The sequence below is a fragment of the Scardinius erythrophthalmus genome, assembly GCF_964197995.2.
Source record: "Scardinius erythrophthalmus genome assembly, chromosome: 13".
NCBI classification, from domain to species: domain Eukaryota; kingdom Metazoa; phylum Chordata; class Actinopteri; order Cypriniformes; family Leuciscidae; genus Scardinius; species Scardinius erythrophthalmus.
The window spans coordinates 18,556,563-18,578,447 of NC_138233.1; the positions used below are offsets into that span (position 1 = coordinate 18,556,563).

The 21,885-nt window shown below is 37.9% G+C and overlaps 1 protein-coding gene across 2 annotated transcripts in view; it reads left to right on the forward strand.

Moving 5' to 3' along the window:
• Positions 1–307: 307 nt before the first annotated feature.
• The window catches only part of ablim3 (actin binding LIM protein family, member 3), a 65,941-nt gene continuing 44,363 nt past the window's right edge, over positions 308–21,885 (forward strand). For both annotated transcript variants that reach the window (XR_014031365.1, XM_081382719.1), the window contains exons 1-2: positions 308–868; positions 9,291–9,428. Coding sequence is in view for 1 of the 2 variants with exons in the window: in XM_081382719.1 (XP_081238845.1) it covers positions 856–868; positions 9,291–9,428 (151 nt within the window). In the remaining variant the exon portion in view is untranslated. The remainder of the gene's footprint in view (positions 869–9,290; positions 9,429–21,885) is intronic.

Below are 21,885 nucleotides of genomic sequence, written 5' to 3' on the forward strand. Positions count from 1 at the left end.
GTTTGTCTTAATGAGCGTAACGTCAAACTAAAATTGATTATCATTTGTGGCTACATTTATAGCGTGGTCATAGGCCTATGTCTTTCTTTGGAACATAATTCGGCTCCAAACGGGCTAATTATTGTCATAGTAAGAAGCTTTTGTTGACGGGCAGGTACCTAAATTAATCAAATGTGTCTACTGTAGCCTATTTACATTGTGTTTTTTCTAACTCTGCATAAGAGGGCGCTATACATCCATATACAGTAAATGCCGTAATCTGTGAAAACCCACCCTGCACTTCAACTTTCCCTCTGGATGACCTCACACCTCAAATTCACTGCAAGCGACAAAAACAGAGCGCTGCCATTACAAGCAACAAATCTGTTTTACAGAGCTGCGTGTAGATGGGTGTGAGGAAACACGCTGCTCTGCGCTCGCATGCCTGACGTCACCCCGGCGCGCGCTTCCATAGATGCGAGCGCGAGAGTACAGTGACAGCGCCTCGTCCACTGTACGCAACACTGCTCAGCACTATCTCAGGCTATACTCGAGAAACGGCAGCAGATCATGGAATGTGACTAGGCAACATTCCGCTTTATTTCAGGTCGGTCGTCCGCCCTGCACTCACGGGGTGCAGTACTTTAAGCCCACCGTTCCCATTATTAACCAATTGATCACTGCCCCCCTGTGATCCGGGAATCACATTGGGAGCTTTACAATTTGTATTAATTATTCCTCGAGTTTTTATCCCACTCTAGCGGTTCGACTCTGACTACAAGCTGAGGCTCAATAACTGGATTTTATCGGTTGAACAATAGGCGACTGCTGTTGTCTGGATATTAAATTTTACTCCTGGATTATTGTCTCAGCATCATGAGCACGAGTGGTGAGTAAATTCTTGCCATTGTTACCTTGGTCTAATTGCAAATATTAATGATAGAGGCTAATGCAAAATAACCGAAGTAGATAGAAATCTAAATTTAAGGTAAAATAAATAAACTTTATCTTGACCTTGTAAAATTAGAGCAGTTAGTCGTATTCCGGTGTCTTATTCAAGCGTGACCTCTTGCTCCTGGCATGTCCCAAAGACATTCTCACTGAATCAGGTATATGAAATAATGATAATAATAATAATAATAATAATAATAATAATATAATTCTATTTATCAATAACAACAATAATAAGGATAACATTATTATTTTTTTTTTTATTCAGAGTTACAAATGAGTCTTGTGCTCAGGATTGATGAGTATGACTGTTATTCCTTCAAAACTGACTTTGGTCATCAAATAAATTGTCCAGAAGTTTATATTTCAACTAGATGTCTGACTGTTTTGCACAAGCTGAACTGAACTGAAAATGATCCTGACATAATATGCCAATTTTGAGATCAAATGTCTTGTGAAAGTTGAAAACTTAGACATACTCTGGTGACCAGTGGGTCCAGTTTGGTGCCAGTCAGATATGCTTGGTTGCATTCATTTAGCTTTCATCCAGTCATAAAAGCATTAATGCATTAATTATTTCTGATTACATGCTGTATAAATCTGTTAGATGAAAAGACACACACCAACAAAGATTAAAAAACAGAGGTGGCCAGTGCAAGATCATGTTGGTGACCCACTCTCCTTTGAGGCTTGTGCTTCAGTCAGCTGGTGCAGCAAGGGCATGACCGCTGCATCTCGTAATGATCCTTTTATGAGAAAAGTTCAGCAGAACTTTAAAAACAGAGCTGTTTTCCTGTTTGTTTGTGCGTACTTGGCAAATGCCTTGCTGTACTGTGATTAGAAATGGTTTGCATTCTTGCAGCAAGCCGTTAAATTGCATTCTCAGCTGATGAACGGACGGACAAGCTTTGCCCACATGTGTCCCACTCTCTGAACTAATCCACCCCTTAGTTCAGGACACACAGCTCACAGCACCAGCTCACTCTGATAAAACAATGTCACATCAGCCAATTGAGCTTGCCTTATTCATTCTTTCAAAGCATTTTGCCTGTCAGCTGGGGATGGGGCTGCTACCAGCGTGTTACCGTATGGAGAGCGAGTGTTTTAAAATGCAGACAGATGGCAAGGGAATGAGTGCAGTGGCCGAGCTGTGTCTCATGGCAAAAAAGGGCTAGCTGGAGAGCTACCAACAAATGAACAGGCATGCCTGGTCCACAAGAGACCTGAAGTGTTTTGCAGAACATTCACGTAAAGCTCATGACATAATCGAACATTTTTTACTTTGCAAATAGACATGCTCTTTTTTTTTTTCTTTTTTTTATAAAGTCTCTACTGACACCAAGTCTCAAACTTACCTGATATAGCCACTCATGCAGACACATGGCATTTAAATGGAGCAGTAACCATGCACAATGGCGTGTTGAACACTACATTGGGCATGATAGCCTTAAGCCAGTGAAAATGCCGAGCAATTACACAGAGGTCACTTGGTCTATCTTCATTTGCTGCTCCCTACGCTTCTTATGGTCAACTGCCATTATTAACTGCCCTCTATTTTCTGCACCACTGAGAGAACAGACAGACAAGTGAGTAGCGGAATGCTCCCTCAATCTGTTCTCCATTCCCTCTGCTTTCCGTCTTTCTTTCTCTTTGTTCTCCTGTTTGATTCTCCTGCCTTCAGCAGAGTGAATATCAAAGATTCCTGTGCCTTAAAGATTAGTAAGTGACAGATAGTGATTGTTTATTGGGAAGGGCGTAGGAAGGATAGAAAAGGAGAGTGGGGGTACATAAAAGCCTGGTTCATGAATATTATTTAAGTGATTTAACAATCTGCCAATGAATGTGATTGTGAGTCCAGCCTAAGGTACCTGAAGTTGTCCTACCCTGCTCCTCCTGTGTCAGCATTCGCGACTCAGCATCCCTCACATCAATCACACGCTAGCACACACATTTACAGAAGTGCCTCTGTCACCACTGTCCTGTCATGACTGCCCTGTGGAGAGCAATGAGGTGGAACCCGGCTCGCCCTTCAGTGTTCAGACCTCGTAAACACCAACAGTTATCTGTAACCACAGCACCCTTTTTAGCCTTTACAGCCATCTGAAAAAAATGAATGCACTTTTTTCTGTTGACAATAAAATGAACATGAATCAATATTAGGAACAAACAAAAGCAATTTAATTAACTGTCATGATATTAGCATATAGAATAAGTTTATTATGTGTTATCTGCTCATAAAAGAAAACATTGGATTGATTTACTGTCATTATGACAAAGCCCTCTATTAATCACAAAAATTGCTTTATAAATTAAATGCAGGATTGACGTTTGCTTAGTAGCCCTCAGTAATACATTTTTGTAATTATTTCAGGTTTTTAATTGGAATGTAGTGTTCCATGAAGAATCTTTTTACGCAAAAGGTTATTAATACTGGAAAAAGTCTTTATTTTAAAAATGGTTCTTTTGAGAACTGTTCACTGAAAGGTTCTTTGGGGAACCAAAAGGGAATGGTTCTTTTATGACATCATTGTAAACACCCCACCCCCCAACCCCACAATTTTTAAGAGTATAGGGAACTAGAGTAGCGCCCAGTTAACATTTGGTTGTTTGGATGAATTTTTTTCCTACATGGTGCATGGTTGAAATTTAAAATCGAATGATTATTTCCCAAAAAGTGGAGGTTACGAACTTAAAAATTGCCCAGTTATAATGGTGGCTCCCCTGATGAAACTTTATGCACTATGCATCTGCCTGGATGCTACTCTGTAGCATATATCTGCATAATGCATTAGCTCTACCTGGGAGTTGATTTGATCTGAGCTAGTGTGTCAGCAGACGTAGACCCACTATGGCACCAAAAACACACTCTCATTCCATCTGGAGTGCAGTCCGGCTCAGTGTCAGCACCCATTTGTCATTCCTGTAGCCCAACGTTATGATTTAGTAGCACTGGGAACAAAAGAGAAACACCATCATATTAACACTTGTCAGGGTTGAATTTCCTACAGATCCTTTCTAAAGATTTAATTCTCCATGCATTTCCCCTGGCTTACATATACAGGTCCATATGTTTGATGGACCTCTTTCTATAGGACCATATAGATATGAAAACCAGTAGATGGACACAGACAGAGTGGCTTTTCACTGTCAGTCCAGTACAACATCTGCAAGGCACATGCTATAGAAAGTATATTTTTTACAAGGAAAGAATACCTGTAGTGTCTGGATGTGCTGACTGGATAGCTCCTTGCTATAATAACACTGGAAAATAAACTGCTACTTAATTAGAAACTTAGCTTTGACAAACAGATATTTGCATACATGAGAATAGTTTTAACTGTTTATGCACAACCTCTTTATCATTGCTCAGTGTTTTTATTTTATAAACCGCTAAGGATGGCATTTTCTTAAATAGATTTTGTGCTCTTCAGTGTTATTTATCTTCTCTTCAGTCTCCAGTTTCTATTAGTCGAGTCAGCCCAGTTCCTATCAGAGTGATTTTGGCAAGCTTTGTTAGTGGGCCAAGCTTATAACCCAGAATATTTGGTTTCCTGTACAGTGTCCTCTGTCTCTACTCAATGGCCAATGCTAAATTGCAACTGACTAAAGGCTTTTGCTACTGTCCATTAAAAATCCAAGGAATCATCAACTGTCATCTAAGTCATGAAGGTAGATAACTCATAGAGTGACACTAGGGATGTTCATCCAGTGACCCTGACCCAACACATTTCTCTAAACTTAGTTGAAATCCCAAATCATTAGTAACCCTGAGAGCAGATCGAAGGCCGGAGCAAGTCCTTGAGGCCCTCAGACCTCATTCTGTCTGACCTTGTGTTTGGTTGGTTTGAGTGATCATTTTTCTGAAGGGGTCAGTTCAGCTCCTGTCGCTACAGCAGCGTTGGCTTGAATGTAGCAGTAGTCATATATCAAATTTAGTCAGGTTCTCCAGAGGCCCATGTCTACTACTGTACTGCAAACAGGTTTTTGAATTCTCTAAGGGGCAGTTTATACGACACTGTTTTCAACTAAAAACGGAAAACTTTTTATGCGTTTTGGCCGAGCATTTACACGACAACTGCATTTTGAAAATGCAAACTTTTGAAAATGGGTTTCAAAATCGTCTCCGTGTAAACTACAAATCCCTTTTTAGCTCTGCGATCGTTGTGTTCTGTCTTCTGGTTTGTATTTCCACAACATGAAAGATGTATGGATTAATTAATGAACCGCTCGTTTTAAAATTTACCCTGTCTGCTGACATTTGTTACGACATCAGTTTCAAACATTACAATTCTCTTGATAACTTTCGTTAACTCTACAACAAGTAAATCCACTTCACCAGCTAATTACTCTTTCACAGCGATGCTATAGAAATAAACAGAGCTACAGCAAAACGGAAGTTCAAACATGAAATTCTAAAGATAGCGGTGCGCTTGTTTCAATGAGGCCTGGCAGCATAATACAGTGTTTTAAGTCATTTTCACGGATCGTTGTGAATGGGGATTGTTTTGACCATATTGTCGTCTGTACGTGAAAATCGCAAAGGAAAAAACATTTCTGTTTTTAGTACCTCGTCGTTATGTAAACGTACCTCAAATGCTTCATTTCCAACTCCCACTTTTTCTTAAGCAGGTTCCAGGGGGTATGTGGAAAGATTATGATGTTCTTTTTAAACCTATAACAGAGAAATTAACACTAACAAACAATATACTGTAAGGATTTGTAATGAGAACAAAGATTTAAAGTAATGAAAGGTCATAAATGAAATAATGGCTTAACAAATTGTGTTATTTTTTAAGATATACACTACCATTCAAAAGTTAGGGATCATATATATATATACAGGGATCATATATATATATATATATACAGTATGTAGCCCCACCATATATATATATATATATATATATATATATATATATATATATATATATATATATATTCAGGATCACAGTTTCCACAAATTACTAAGCTGCACTACTGGTTTAAACATTGACAATAATAAGAAATGTTTCTTGAGCAGCAAATCAACATATTAGAATAATTTCTGAATGATCATGTGACACCGAAGACGGGAGTAATTATGCCAAAAATTAAGCTTTGCCATAAAATAAATAAATTAAATGTAAAATACTTTTAAATAGAAAAGATGTATTTTAAATTTCAATAATATTTCTCAATATTATTGTTTTTAATACATCAGTGATCAAATAAATGCAGCCTATTTTTGCAACCAAAAATCTTGCAGAGTCCGACCCCAAACATTTGCATGATAGATACCTTATTTGTTAATCCATATATATATTTTCATCCCATCAAATTTTCCAGCCAAATGTCTCACAATAAATTATAAAAATAACAGATTCTATATTGTTTTAGATATGTGGAATGAATATATTTGTTGTACATTTATACATTTGTTATTTTAAGTAAACTATGCTGTTAACAACCACCAAAAACACAATTAGTACTGGTCAGAATTAGTCTGGTCGCAAGTAAGAGTTCTGGCTCTACTAAGGAAACAGGAGTGTTACTTAGCCATTAATTCTATCACTGGATTTAAAGGTCTTCACTCGGTGCTTATTACTGTGAAGGATAAGTGGACTCTGTCTGGCCACAAGGTCTTGTTTACACCTCTCTTCTGCCTGGCTATGGAGGAATTGAGAGCAGCCTTGTCACCTCCACTCTCCCACAATCCTGTGTGACTATAATCCGCAGGAGACTCCTCTGCTGAGGGCAGAAATAGCAGTGGCCCCTTAGGTCCTGTGGTTATCACCTTACACCTTGCACCGGACGTAACCGGCCCTTTTGCTATATATTGCTCAATATCAATGCTCTAAAGTTTCTCTGAAGAACTAGGCTTCTTTGAATCTACCTTTTTGTACATTCAGCATTAATTATTTATTTATTTATTGAGAGAGAGTATAACGAGAGTTTTTTTTGTGCAGACCGAGAGGAATTTGTGGCAACATGTTTAAATCATTGAAACTGTAAGACAACTCAGAGTGACCTAGTTTGGGGTTTGGGGATTTGTTGTTTTTATTTGAATTGAGAAGACACTGTCAAGTCAATATCAATAATAGACAGTTTCCTTCTTAAAACCTGAATTAATTTGAATATATATTTTAGCCTCCATTACAGGAGGAGGCAACTACATTACCATTGCTTTTCTACTAAAGCATGAATGAAAGGTATCTAATGTAGGAGCCATTAAAAACTTTAATCCTTTGTGCGTGTCCTCCCCTGATCTCTGTGCATGTGGTATAGCAGGGATTACACTGCCTGTTTACACCCATACATAGGCCCCTCTTGCAAGTGGGCTTCCAGCACAGCGACACCCATAAATGGCAGATGAACGATTCCTGAAAGACATATTGTCTTTTAACGGCATGAAGTTTATTCTCTTTTGAGCTGTCACCTCTGTTTATTTGACTGTTATTGTATGTGAAAGCTTATGGGGAGCTCACAGTCTAGCGATGCTTTGGGGAAAATAGCTCTCACACATTACCATAAATGCTTCTGGTTTTGTGATATTGCAAAACATCTCTTATTTTCTCTTTTGTGGCTGTTATCTGCTTTTAACAGCATTATGACTATACTGCACTCTTCACTGACAAAAGACCGTTGGCTCGCAGAGCTGAGGGCCACACACAGAATTCAGAAAACAGCTCTGGAAGTCGGCCAGGCAGCGTGTTCCTCTGCCAAAGGAATAAGTGCTTACAATATTATCAGTGTGAGATTGAGCCACTGGAGGAGGCATAACAGCATTAATGGATCATTGTTCTTCAGCTGTGGATGAAGAAAAGTCAATGAAACTCTCTATTCCAATAGACTGAAAATATGCGAAGTGATCTTCTAGTACAATACATTGTTTGTTGCAGTGAAAATGCTCTTTAAAGCCCTCAGATGCTTGACCAGTTTACTAATATGCTATATGTACTTATTATACAGATATTTGGATTATAGTTTTTACAATATTATTTAGTAATTTAATAACACTGTTAAATATAAGCTTTAGCAAATCAAATCAAACTAAAAATGAATATTATTTTTTTTTGTATTCTGTTCATTATGTTGTTGTGATGCTTTTTGTTGAATTATTGAAGTTTTATTTTTTTTTTGACAAAATAAATAGTATTGAAATTCAATATCTTCTAGTACAAGACATTTTTTTGTATTGAAAATCCATAGATATTTTGATAATATTTATAATAATCATTTCTAGTTATTCATATATTTTTTATTTAATAGCAAATGTAGCAGATATCAAATTGAATTGATTTTTCGTATATCTATTCACTATAATGTCTAATTTTTTAAGTTCCTAAGTGCCTATTTTCACTTGATTGTAGTTGTCTTATATATTTTGGCAAATAGTATAAAATTGCAGTGCCGGCCATTTATCGTTTATCTTCTATAACGTGAAAATATTTATTGACTTATATGTGTCGGCCAGAATTTTAATATTGGTGCATCCCTAATAATTCAGTTTCGGGTGAGGGCACATTGATAAGCTTGATTTATTGTTGAAAAATAAGCTAATTTCCTGCACGAGTTTATCTGATCAGTATCACTTTCTGACTTGACACTTTATGCTTGCTGATTACATTTGTCTTATCCAACATGCACATAAAACCCTCATTAAAACCTAGTTTCCAGTGTGCTTTACCAGGTCAGATAGTTTTTTAATGCTTGTTCCTGGCTGTCACTATGGCTCTCTTTCTCAGATAAATCTGATCGCAAGCCTGGCAGTTCTGCCCTGTTGCCAGCATTGTAGCTGAAACAATGGAGATCAGGGTAGTAGGGCATGTGCCCTTGCTGTTTTCGACATTTCCCCCAGTTAAATCCTTTTAGACTAAAGCGAGAACAACAGTTGCTACAGTGATTGCACAATAATTGATTTATTCACTGGCTGAGTGTTTGAATGCCTGTTATGCATCTTTAATAGGAGGACAATCAGCACAAAACATCCAGCCATCAATACAGAGAAAGAGAGAGAGAGCAAAGGAAATTATTTATGTAACCCTCAGACCTAAAACAATCACAAATACAGCATTTGAGTGAGGGTACTTTTGGTTTAACAATAGAAAATACATCAATGCACCAATATTAAAATTCTGGCCAATCCTGATAAGGCTATAATTATTTTTGTGTTATGGCAAATGTTAAAATACTATACTACGTTGTTTTAGCATTTATAATGATTTATTTAGAGACTAAATAAATCATTGTACATTTTTATTGTAAATTAAAACCAATTGTCGATTTAGGCATCACAACATTATAAAGTCTAATATCAGCCAATAACGATAACGGTCTTCTAATGTCCGTTACTTATTGTCTTTTTGTCTTTTCCCCACTAGTACCCTACCAGCCAAGCTCGTGCAACAGTGAACGGAGCTCTGGACCAATCCACTGCTTTCGCTGCCGGGAGGTGTGCAAGGGAGAGGTGGTACGAGTGCAAAATGTCCACTTCCACATCAAATGCTTCACCTGCCAAGGTAAGAGTCGAGTCTTTGGCCGTAATGCATTGGAAATGCTGGTTACCTCTCAGAGCCATCTTTTAATTAAAGGAAATGCTTGCATATTGACTTGGATTTGTTTCAGATATACAGTTTCCAATAGATTCTATTCAGTAATAGCACTTCATTAAGAACTAAAGCAGCGCTCTTTGCTTCTGATCTAATAGCAGTTTGGCATCAGTGGTTAGAAGCAGTGGATTTCTGATTTAATGATGCTGGCTGTGCTCCTGGGGCTGTCTGAAGTAGGGTCCTGTTGAATAATGAGATCCTCTGGCCTCAAGTCGTCAAGATCTTAGCTCAGTGAGGCCCCATAGCGTTGCCCTAAATTATCAGTGACGTCAAGAAATGAAAATATAAAACGAATGTGAATGATGTGACCAGGAACCCTCACCTTTAGACCTTTAGATTGTTAGATTAAAAATATGGAAGTAAGAACCTTGAGTGATGGACTCATTTCGGTTTAGTAAGCTTTTATAAGGTTGTATATGTGATACTTTTCCTTGCTTACACTCAAACTCGTGTTGCCACATGGTCCTTGCATTGCATTTATGGGGTTGCTGTGGTAACCGTGTGGAGGGCCACCCTACCCGTGGTTGGTGGTTATTCTCAGCTACACTATCAAACCACCAGCCAATAGCAGCCTCTCATAGCAAACCCTAGGGCATAGTTGGAAGGGAAGAGGGGGGCTCATATATGGAGAGACGGGTTGGGAGAGACCGAGTTGAAAGAGAACGGTAGCCTCCTTCCCTCCCTCCATTATGACATCACGAGTTGCCTTGGAGCACATGAAGTTACTCAACAATAACAGTCATTTTCCTTTTTGCTTTCTCCAACTTAAATTTGACCGCTCTCCAAGGGCTGCTTATCTTCCGTGAAAATTGCCTTGAGCAATAATGTATGTCACCTCTAATTCAACACCACACCTTATATTATGATTTGTGTTATATATTATTGTGTGCGTGAGTGTAAGCCGTGCACTATGAGTGTAGGAAGTCCGACTGCTGTTTCAACAGCTCATATCTCCAGCATGGAACAATGCCTTGTCATTGTTACAGGATTGCTTGTCTACAGTCCAGTGACTGGTTCGGCTTCTGTGCATGCTGTGTTTTGTTTGGTTGGGAGAACGGAGTGTGCTGATGAGCCGTGGGGATTTGAGGCCCAGTTAATTGGATTAAGGGGCAACATTTGTGGGGTATTTCACAGGAATCTCAGCTCACTCAGCATGTACTGTCACAGGTCAGCGGGGTCACATTGGAGTCGCAGTTGCCGATGTTCGTAAACAGGTGACAATCCGCTTTCATCCCTTTTGTTATGGCCAAAAACCAAACATGGATGATTAGTATGTCCATAATGTTTTATTTGTTTCCAGAGTCTGTGTTTTATTGAAAGAAAAAAAAGAAAACGTCCCTGTGGCGACATTTCTGAAAAGTAGCTTATTTTGTGACACTTTGAAAAGTGAAATGTACAGTAAGTGGTGCTAAAACATGTTCAGTTTGCAACATTTTATTATGCTGGTTGGACGTATCACTGCAGCTCAGAAATGAAATCTCTGATGAGTTGCAATAAAAGGTTAATGCTCTGTAGCATTTGAAAGTAAAGTACTGTACCACCTACGCTAAATGCATTGTATATATGGTAAAATTGTTTTAAAAGGGTAAAAGTGTTTTGAGATCATAAAATTGATTTGTGCAAGGAACAGCCCAAAAATAAGTCTTTATTAATCGATAATTTGCCCCTGTAATCATAATTTATGTGAATAGGAAAGAATAAAAGTTGTTGGTGTTCTGCTGTCACTTTAGTGTTCATTTCAGCTGGAAACTGCAGTATGTTGCATGTACAGATGATTTTGGGGGGTTTTGCAAAAATGTAGTTCGAGGCACGTTTTTCCAATGAGCCTATGTTGGTTTTATCCATCCGAGTTTCAGTTTAATTTCAAAAGGCATGCTGTTGGAATCCATGACTGACTTGGTAATCGGTCTAAAATCAATAGTTTGTAATGGAATTATTTGGTTTGGGTTACAATCAAGTAGATTACATTGGTTGGCTTTACTTGACGACATGCCTTTGCAAACAGGATGAGATTAAGAAAAGGAGATACATTTGGAATTAGAGCTAATTGAAACAGCAAGCACTCAAGCACACATGAAGAAACATGTGGGCCAAGGTCATGTAGATACAGCTGAAGCTGAGGCAGTGGAAACGTTTTCAGTGGGAGTTTACACAGGCTTTGGCCATGAGAAGAGGTGGATGCTGTAGTGTACACACAGGTACTGTATTACTCAACCTGCTGTTTTCAAGGACACACCAATGATTAGTTTGTGTAAAGGTGAGGCAGCCAGGCATACTACTGGTATTCACTTCCTGTGTATGAAGCACATGTCCATATACATAAAGGGCCCTATTTTAACAATCTAAGTGCATTGTCTAAAGCGCAGGGCGCAAGTGCACTTAGGGCGTGTCTGAATCCACTTTTGCTAGTTTAACGACGGGAAAAATTGTTGCGTGAACTTGCGTCCCCGGCGCATTGTCTCTATTCTCTTAAAGAGTAATGGGTGCGTTTTGGGTGTAACGAGCAAAAAAACAACCAGAGTGTAATTTCCCATTCCCTTTAAAAGGGAATTGCTTGTGCCATGGTGAATTGCTATTTACATGGCGGAATTTGCAAGCGGAAAAACTCCAGAGAGCAAATGGATCTGCTTGTGCACGAGGAAAGCTCATATGCAGCTTTCATTGGTTAAGGTTAAAGTGACGGGTAGGTTTAGGGATCAGTGTTTGCTGTTTGGTGTAAGCAATCAGTACTGTGATTGACGTGACCAATAAAATCATAAGAATTGGCTGCAGGGCAGAGTTTCCGCTGAACTGGTTTGAGGAAAAAATCACGCCTTCCCTGATGATGTGTTTACTGGTGTGAGGGCGGGACAATTAGTCACTTACGTGAGATCACAGGAATAGCAAATAACAATAATCCAATGATCCAATTCCCGATGGACAAAATCATTTGCGCCCTACTTTTTATCTTGTTCGAGAAGCTGTTTCACTCGGATTTACGTCACAATAGGGAAGAAAAGATTATCGCAATTCAGTTTCATGATGACTTAAAAAGGTATCTTCCTGTGTAGACATTAGACAGCGAGCAAAGTCCCTTTCAAGGAAAGTCTGTTTACTTGGCGGCCATATTTGCAACACCTCCGGGCAGCTATTTCGGGCATCCAAGACCAAGTCCTGTCTATTTCAATGGGGGAATCCAAACTGCAGCCCTAAGCGTGCGTCTCAGGTTTAGGACCGTGCTTCTAACGGCAGCTGCAGTGACGCAATAACTTTACCAATCAGCGATTTGCTCTTCTATTTAAGTTGGGACGTATTCCACCTTATTGCTTGTTGCAGTTTCTCCCATTCATAAGTAATAAGAGTGTACCGTCTTTGTATATCTATAGTCTTTGCAGTGAGGCAGCTTTTGTAACAGAGCTCTAAAGGTTTGTTCTTTTGCTTTATTGCATCCTTCCTCATTGTGTAGGCTACACGCAGCCTTTCAAGCACACACAAACATATACATACACATGTCCATGCAAGGGCAAATTTTGTTTGTTTCTGCATTACTATTGTGGGGTTCTTGCTAGATGTGCAGGCACTAAAAACTCATTAAATCTCTATTTGGTTGTGCATTTATTTCCCCTATTCAAATAAAAGTCAGATTGGAGACTAACAGCGCTGTGCGGGGGATGGAAGTCACACACTTGTTCTGACCTCCTGACTCATTTCTAGCTTTCTAGTTGGCTCTTCTCTCTCTCCTACATGAATGCAAACAGATAATGTACACAGCTGTGCAACTATTTATATCATAGAGACATTCAGTCAGTGGCCCCAAAATGTATTTGGACAGCAGTTGTAAAAGTTTGAGATTTGTCATTACATTGCAGAACAAAATATCAAAAAAAGTGGTATTTAAGAAGAAGGGCAGCACAAGTACACTTTTTAAGCAGGTAATTTCACAAAAAGAAGCAATGACATTCATATGCTCATCGTTTTACTGTATGTGTGTTAAAATAATTGTTAGAGTAACTGTAGATATTATGATAGTTGTCAGATTGTTTTCTGTCAACTGTGATAATTTCTCTTTTTTTTAAATGGGATGTATCGCTTTATTAAAATTACTTGTACAGTACTATATTATTTTTCATAAACCTTCATAAAATTATGGGCTGTAGACTAAAGGATTAAATACATTTAAGGAACTCAAATGTATTTGTATTTCCATAGATTTAAATGAATAATTACTGTAGTGCCCACTTGCTATTTTAATCCGTTTAAAAGAGACTAATTAATTGAGAAAACAGCATGACAAACGCAGGAATACATTCTTTAAGAGAGAATGTTTATCTTCTCTCAGAACCACAAGCATATGATTAAATTTTCTGGTCTCTCTTTAAAGGTGCCATATGTCATGTCTGGCAAAAAAAAATCAAGTCATACTCCACATTCCATACCAGATGGGGGCAGTATACCTCCAGAAAGTGAATTGGTCTATGCTCCGCCCCTACCTTCTTAGCTGCACATATACAAGTTAAAATAGGGACAACATCTATTTAGAGTGTTACGCTGCCCGCCTGAAGCTAATTTAGCAGCATATATCAAGTTTGATTTTCATTAGCAATACCACTTCTAGCTAAGTTATCATTAGTCACCAAAAAACATTCGGTCTCATTACACCTTGCAATGTTTTCCGTTACGTTTCGTGCGTCCAGGGTGTGTAAAGCAGTAGCAGCCTGGCCAGCGGCGGAGTATGCGCGATCCGTGAGTGCTGAAGACGTTCTGCACGGCTTTGATGGGTGCGCAGGAGGACACAAATGGGCGGCAACAGCTTCTTCCAGTGGCGGGAGCTTTTTCCTCAGCGCCGTCAACAGATAGAGCGTTACTAAAACTGTATACACCGCCGCCGACTTGAGCTGCAAAGAAGCTCTGGCCGCCCTGTCAAGGACGCTTGTCAAAAAGTACGGGGAAACTTGACCGCTCTGAATATAGTGAGTGAGTGCGCGCGCGCGCGGCCGGGGCTCGCTCTCTCTCTCTGCTAGTTCTTAGAGGCAGAAGAGCGCGTGCGCGCTTAAAATGTCATATTTTGGTATGATCGTTCACCCGCCAGTGTGGCGGATAGCTTTTTGAGATTTTATTTGTGCTTCAGAGCGCGGTTTTTTCCCTGCAGCGGGTGGTGGTAGGGGTCTCTTGCCAAGGGCTTCAGCCATCCTTCCGCTCTCTTCCCTGAACTGAAATGTAGTAGTGGGCTGTACTTTCCACATCAGGTTCAAGTACGCCCACAAGCCGTGCGAGTTATTCGTGTATTGCATGTTTGGCTGGTGGTTATGTTGCCCGTATACCGCCTCCCATGGCCGAAACTGGTATTACGACACCTGTCGGGCCGTGGCTAGTAATGCTAATGCTAATTAAGGTTGATATCTCTGCAGCACTATAACTTGACATTTTTTTAATGACATCATCGCCCTTATTTCTTCTCATTCTTTTGATGTGTGTAGCTCATTTTTGGGATATTTTTACCTCAATTGTTACATATGGCACCTTTAAGTAAATCTGCTGCTTTTTAACTAGAAGCGTGGGTTATTTGAGCTGAATGCTTGACAGGATGTCTGAGTGCAATATCACGGAGCAATAAATATCCAGACCAGCTCACCTACACATGAGCCTCTGTAGTGGGTGACTCATAGGTATGAGCACCATCCATAAACTGGCAGACTTAAATTGAAAGTTCATCCAAAAATGATGTTCTGTCATTTACTCACCCTCATGTCGTGAGATTGTAGAGACTGTAAGAAATGTCTCATTCTTCAAAATACATAAAATGATGACAGGCATTTGAGTTTTTGGTTGATCTACCCCTTACCTACTTTTTCTCTCTATTGCTCTTGTGTGTGATAAGGGCATTGTTCTGAGGCACCTGTGCACATTATCTCAAATTGGCAAAGTAGGACCCAGAATTCCAAGAGGGAAATGAAATGAAATGAAATGGCCAATGTTTTTACAGAAAATTACTGATGGCAATTGCAGTCGACCTCTAGACAACAGATTATGAAACCTAATCACTTGGATTAAAGTGTATTATATTACCAGTATTTTATTATTAGATTTTGTATATGTATTTGAATATTTATTGGATATTTAGTTCTGTCATGAAACTCTAGAAGGCGCAGATTTGATAACTCAATTTGTTAGTGAGCTTGCTGCTTCAGCATTCAAATACTTGCCATTGTTTGCTGTTAGCAGTCTGCAGCGCACTTTCAGAAACCCTCCTCCTTCCCCAGCTCCACCTGTATAGATCTGCTATTTCAATGTTTGTTTTGCAGCAGCAGCATGTCTTACATACTCACAGCAGCATGTCTGTGAATGTATTGGCAGTAGTAAGTCTCTGTACTTGCTCTGAGTCTGCAGCGGCAGCAGCATAGCAGATCTATTCCGTCAAGACCAAATAAATTAGCATTACCATATCCATTACCATGCCGAGAGTTGTCATGACAGAAGTGCACTTCCCCATTTTCAGCAAGTAAATATTTAAAAACATGAATAATTTTTAAATGTAATATTTAGCTTGAAATAAATATAAATTTTTCATATTGTACATTATAATGTGGGATGACTAAATACTTTTAGCATTCAATATGATTGGTTTAACATGTTTAAATATGGAATTTTAATATCGATCATTTATGGGATAATGGCCATAACATGAAAATAGTCATTGGGCATGCCTAATAAATTCTTCAGCAAATAGCCCCCAAAGTTAGTTGTAATTTTCAGTTAAATAAATTATATTTTACTGCTGAATATACATTGACTTCTGCAGTTTTGTCATAGTCAACAAATTCTTCTCAGAGCTGTAACTCACAAACAGTCCGTTTACTTTACTAATCAAATAATGCTGCTCTGCACTGCTTCTTCTGAACAGGAGTGGCAGGTCATTAAGATGTCTGTCAAAACAGATGCCTTTTTTAAAAGCTGAGAGTTAATTGGCTGCGTAAGATTTTTTTTGTTTTCTCAAGGCATATGCAGATTCTGTTATGTTTCCTATGCATTCCTATAATGATAAGCCAGTCTGAATAAACTCTCCCAAGAGTCACACAAACAAACAAATGGACAAATACATGTCAGGTGCTCTAAACGTCAAATTGCTGTAGTTGTGTACTGTAAAGCAGCTGTGATGGGGTTGATAAAAGGGTCAGTTTTGTGTGGAGCCCCTCTCTTCCTGAGTTGTCAGCCGCTGGAGGAGGAAGACTGAGCAGGATGGGAGCTTCACGTAACTATGGCAACGTATGCCCGTCCAATCATTAAGCCCATGCGATAGTTGCTGGGGAGACATTCTCCTACAGATGAAAGGACAGTGGCAGTATTAGATACCGAATTCCCTATGTTGTTCCTGAAGATCAAGATACGGTGTCAGGAATTAGCCTACTGCATGTCAACATAGAGAAACCCCAGACTGGAAACTGGACCATCTATATTGATTTGGAATAAATTAATATGCATTCATTCTGCAACCTGTGAATAATACAGGGGTTTTACTTTGTAATTTCCAAATAGGCTCATGTCAGATAAAAGTTCCATCTAAAACAGTGTAGATTAAAATATCTCAAATCAGAGAGGTTAAGCTTGAATTGGAGGAATGAATATTGTCTTATACCTGGAGGGCTCCTGCATCATTAGGCATTTTTCAGAGAGGTTAGTAGGTTAATGAAAGCAGCTAAAGGAGAGACACAGCCTTGGAGGGAGATGGAAACAAAGACATGCTGAAAACATTTCTGTCTGTTTAAATCAAGTTTAGAGGTTTAACAGGATGCAAGAAATCCCAATGTGAGAGTAGAGATAATGTACACTGATCGCAGAGATGCGATGGAGTGCGAGTGGAGGAATTTTATCACTTGGTAACACAGGTGCCTCAAAAGCTTTTTTACTGTTCTTTTTTACATGAAGGTATTAGGTATTACATACCATAATACAAATATTTTTTTCTTTTCTTTTTTTTATAGCAAATATTTGATTTGAAAAAAAGAAAGCAATGGCCGGTTTGATATAGTTGACTCATATCGTGTTGATGTACAGTTGTAAGCCAGAATAAAAAGTATAGTTTTTATTTTTTATTTTTTGAAAATGGGATAGCAGTGACAGTTTTTATGACTCAGATTTAGTTGGATGTACAGTAGTGATATGATGAGCAGGATAAAAAAATTGTAGGACTTTGTTGATGATGATGTGTTGTCATTATTTATTTTTATTCATGCTTGGGAATTGTGCCCTAGATAGACTACAGAAGATAAGTACTTAAGTGGGAGTGCCAATGAGTCTCACTTTTGAGGAAACTTCAGCCCCTTGGATTTATTTAACTATTATCAGCATATCCATAATTTCTTTGTTGTCATTCCTTTGATTTCGTGCGGTTACTCACTCCACAAAAGACCATCTGGTTGCTCAGTGGAGGGCTGTGTAGGGCCCTGAGGGGACTAATCACTTCCTCTTCTCTCACTACACTCTCACTCCATCTTTCATTCAGTCAAAACAGCACATTAATTACAGTTGATGAGTTTCCCATTAGCACCAGCAAGGTTGGAGAGAAGCGACACAGTAGGTAGAAAGAGGCATAGACAGGTAGGCAAGAAGACAAGGGGACCATTGTCATAGGCAGAGACATATGCTGAGCTGTGAATCTTAGAGCATCATCTCTAGGGTTGGGAATCCAAAACTGATTCCAATTTTGGGATTGTATACTTAAGATCAGGAATCGGAGAGCCTACTTGTAATAAAATTACAATTTGGATTCCGCTTATTGATTCCTGTGTGCACATTTTAATGTAATTTCAAACCATTTTCAAGTGCGAGAAGATGCAAAAGAGAACTCAATTCTCTACTTGCAACTTTGTGAAGTATATATAATATGGAATATAGCCTAAGTGAATATAAACAGTGTAAAAAGAAAACACATGTGTAACAGTATCTCGCATACTGCATGAGGTCTTAAAATCACAGCAGTCTAATAAATATTAACGTTAATCAAAGAACAAAAGAAAAAGAATATCACTCACTGATCTTGACTGAATTGTAACTTTAATAAGGGCTAATATATATTTTATTTATAAAAAGAAAACTATGCAGTGTTATTTTACATTTGGTTACAATTTATGTACCTGAACTTTTCGGTTTTATTTATTTGGGATATTGATAATTTATTTATTTATTTTAATTTTATTACTGTTTACTTGTCTTAAATAATTTTTGAAATGTATATTAGTTTTTGCTGTGGTATTTTTGTTAAAACTATTGGAAAATGTTCTTTAGGCTGCTGATTTTTGCTCGTGGAAATCAGCTGCAACAAAACGTTCTGCCAAAACAGAATAAATATGTTTATTGGATATAAATATTACCTTATTGGAATCGAAACTGGGAATCGATAAGAATCGGAATCGATAAGCTGAATCAGAATCGTTAAAATTCAAGCGATACCCAAAACCCAACCCATCTCCAAAGGTGAAATTTAGGTGAATGGAGAATGAATCTGGATACTGACCACAGTGCATTAACTAAAGTTAACTGATGCAACTTTTGATCTTTAATGGAATTAGTAAATGCGGATTAATATAAAATGACAATAAACAATACTTCTGCTGCATTTATTAATCTTTGCTGATGTTAACTTATTTGTAGTTGACAAATGAAACTATTATAAAGTTAAGGTTTAAATTACATTTTCCTGGTAGTCTCAGACTTTTGAACCCCACTGTATATGTATCAGATTCAGCATAAATGTTTTTGGAAAGGGCAAACATCATGATTTTCTTCTTTCAGTAAAAGAGATGTCTTTCTCTCTCTGGCTTACCTGATAATGCGTCGAGGGCAAGCCGGACAAATGAAGATGTCAAAATGTAATTGTACCACTTAATGCAATAGAATGAAATTACTAGGTAAAAAGGGTGGGGGGATGGAGGGTTGAGTAGATGAGAAGGGGTAATGGAAGTGTATTGGGTTTTGGGGTACTGGATAGTCCTGAAGAAGGGAATTTTAATTGCATCTGTTGGCTGCTGATAAATACATAATCAGCCACCTCCCCCGCCCCCGCCCCCCTGGCCTTAATCAGTTCGGTTTTAATGACCACAGTACTGAGCAGCAAATGCCTCAACACAGAGAAAGAGAGAGAGAACGGATGAGACCGTAGGTGGAGGGTGAACCAACTCCAGGGTAAGGCTAAGGAGATGCGCTTCCTCTTTAAAAACACATGAAATAGTTTTCTGTTACGTGCCACCTAGCAACAACCTAAACATCCCAGCATAAACACTTCCAATAAATTGTTTGTTATTAAAGCGGCTACGTTCACAAACCACTATAATTTAAACAGAAAAGCAAGCATGCTGTATGCGTGATGTCATGGCATGCCAATTTAAAAAGCGCGCAATCACTAAAAAGCTGTCACTCATTTCTATTTATCGTGATCAAGTTCCACTATAATCAATGAAGCTGAGTGAATCTACACTTTGTTTGTTATAAGTTAACTTATAACTAGAGGATTTGCAAGAATGGAGAACTCAGTACTGGACAAAAATTGGCTGTCAATGATTTTATCTTTCATCGGCTGGATAAAATTGTTCTGAGAATTATTCCAACGATATTGTTTCTCTGTGCCATTATCGTTATTGCTGCGATGTGAACTCTGCAATTCTTTAATATTGAGAATGATTTTTTGTAATAGATATCGTCCTTGGTGAGAATGGGCCTTAAGCCTTGCCCAGCATTACACACGCTTTGCCTATGGATGAGACTTGAAAGCAGTCTATACAGTATATTCAGATTTATACCTATATATTCGGATTTACATTTTTATATTCAGGCTTATAATATTCGGATTTGTATCTATATATTCGGATTTGCATTTATATATTCATAACAAACCTATATAATTATTTTCTTTTTGGCCCCTCATAATATGCATGTGTGTATGTGTATATATGTCCTGTTAGATGTATAAACCTGAAGATAAATATTTTCAATTAAATTCAAATGGGTCTGTATTGCAAGACTTTTTTCACTCTCAAATTTTGTGCAGACCCTTTAGATCTTATTTAAATAAATAAAAAATTACCTATTTAATTTATTTATTTATTATTAATTTTTACAAAAACTCATATTATCAGATATCATCTGATAAAGTGAACTTTCAGTTTTGGGTTAAGATCATAGTTCGAATTACAGGGGGTACTGGGACAGAAATGGGACAGAAATGTCAGTTTTGGGGGGGTCAGATAATTTTTCTGATATTGTGAAAAAATATAATTACAGTTACAATACAAGTCAACTCCTGTTTTCACTGTAGGAACATTTTAATGTAAAGCGATTTCAGACACCCCTATTGTGGACCGTACCATTTTAAACCACCGTGGCTAGAAGCAACGGAGATAGAGAACGACTTCAACTTCTCAAGCAAGTGTCAACGTTGAATGACAAAACGCTATAGTTTCATAAAGTATCATTCTTTTCAACATTCCTTATTTGCATATTCAAAAATATTTAAAATAATCTAATTTAATACAGTTTTATTTTTATATTATTTTTTCAATGTAAATTATTTAATTTTATTGGTAACAGCCTAGTGTCTAATTATTTTAATTGAATATATTTATCAAAGCATACATTTAATAAAATTAGCGGAAAATGCCCTTTATAAAGGTACAAAAAATTATTCTGAGTGTTTTCAAACAGTGATGTAATGAAACATTGACAATTTAAGCTTGAAGGGAGTAAAGCCTCTGTTTAGGCTATTAAGGAAATGTAATTTTGCCAAAAGAATAACTTTTATTTTAAATAAATGTTCATTTTAAATCAGCGTACTTCAGTGTGATATGTTACCATATTATCATGCTTAAAGGAGAACTCCGGTCAATTTTAACATTGAGCTCATTTTTTTTGTAAATTTGGAGTGCTGTCAATACAGAGAACAACGACAAAAATCAGTGTTGCCTACACCGAGTTATTCTATTTTTATCACTCTGAAGGAATCACTCACATGGCTGGGCACTTGTAATGACACATCAAGGATGTTAAGAGGCTAAAAGCTGGTTTAAAACTTGCCCCATTGAAGTCAACAGGGTGCAAATTTTAAAAAGAGGATAACACGGTGTAGGTAACACCGATTTTTGTCGTTGTTCTCTATATTGACAGCACTCCAAATTTACAAAAAAATGAGCTCAATGTTAAAATTGACCGGAGTTCTCCTTTAACACTAAGAATTTGAATAATTGTAATGTGATTATCAGATGCAGATATCTAAATCAAAGAATATAGGCGGTTTGCGGGTGGATTATTTATTTTTAATAGTCGATTCGGGTGACTCAAGTGCACCAGATTAATGAATTTATCTTTAGAATGTACAAAATTTTCTTACGGGGGGGCATGC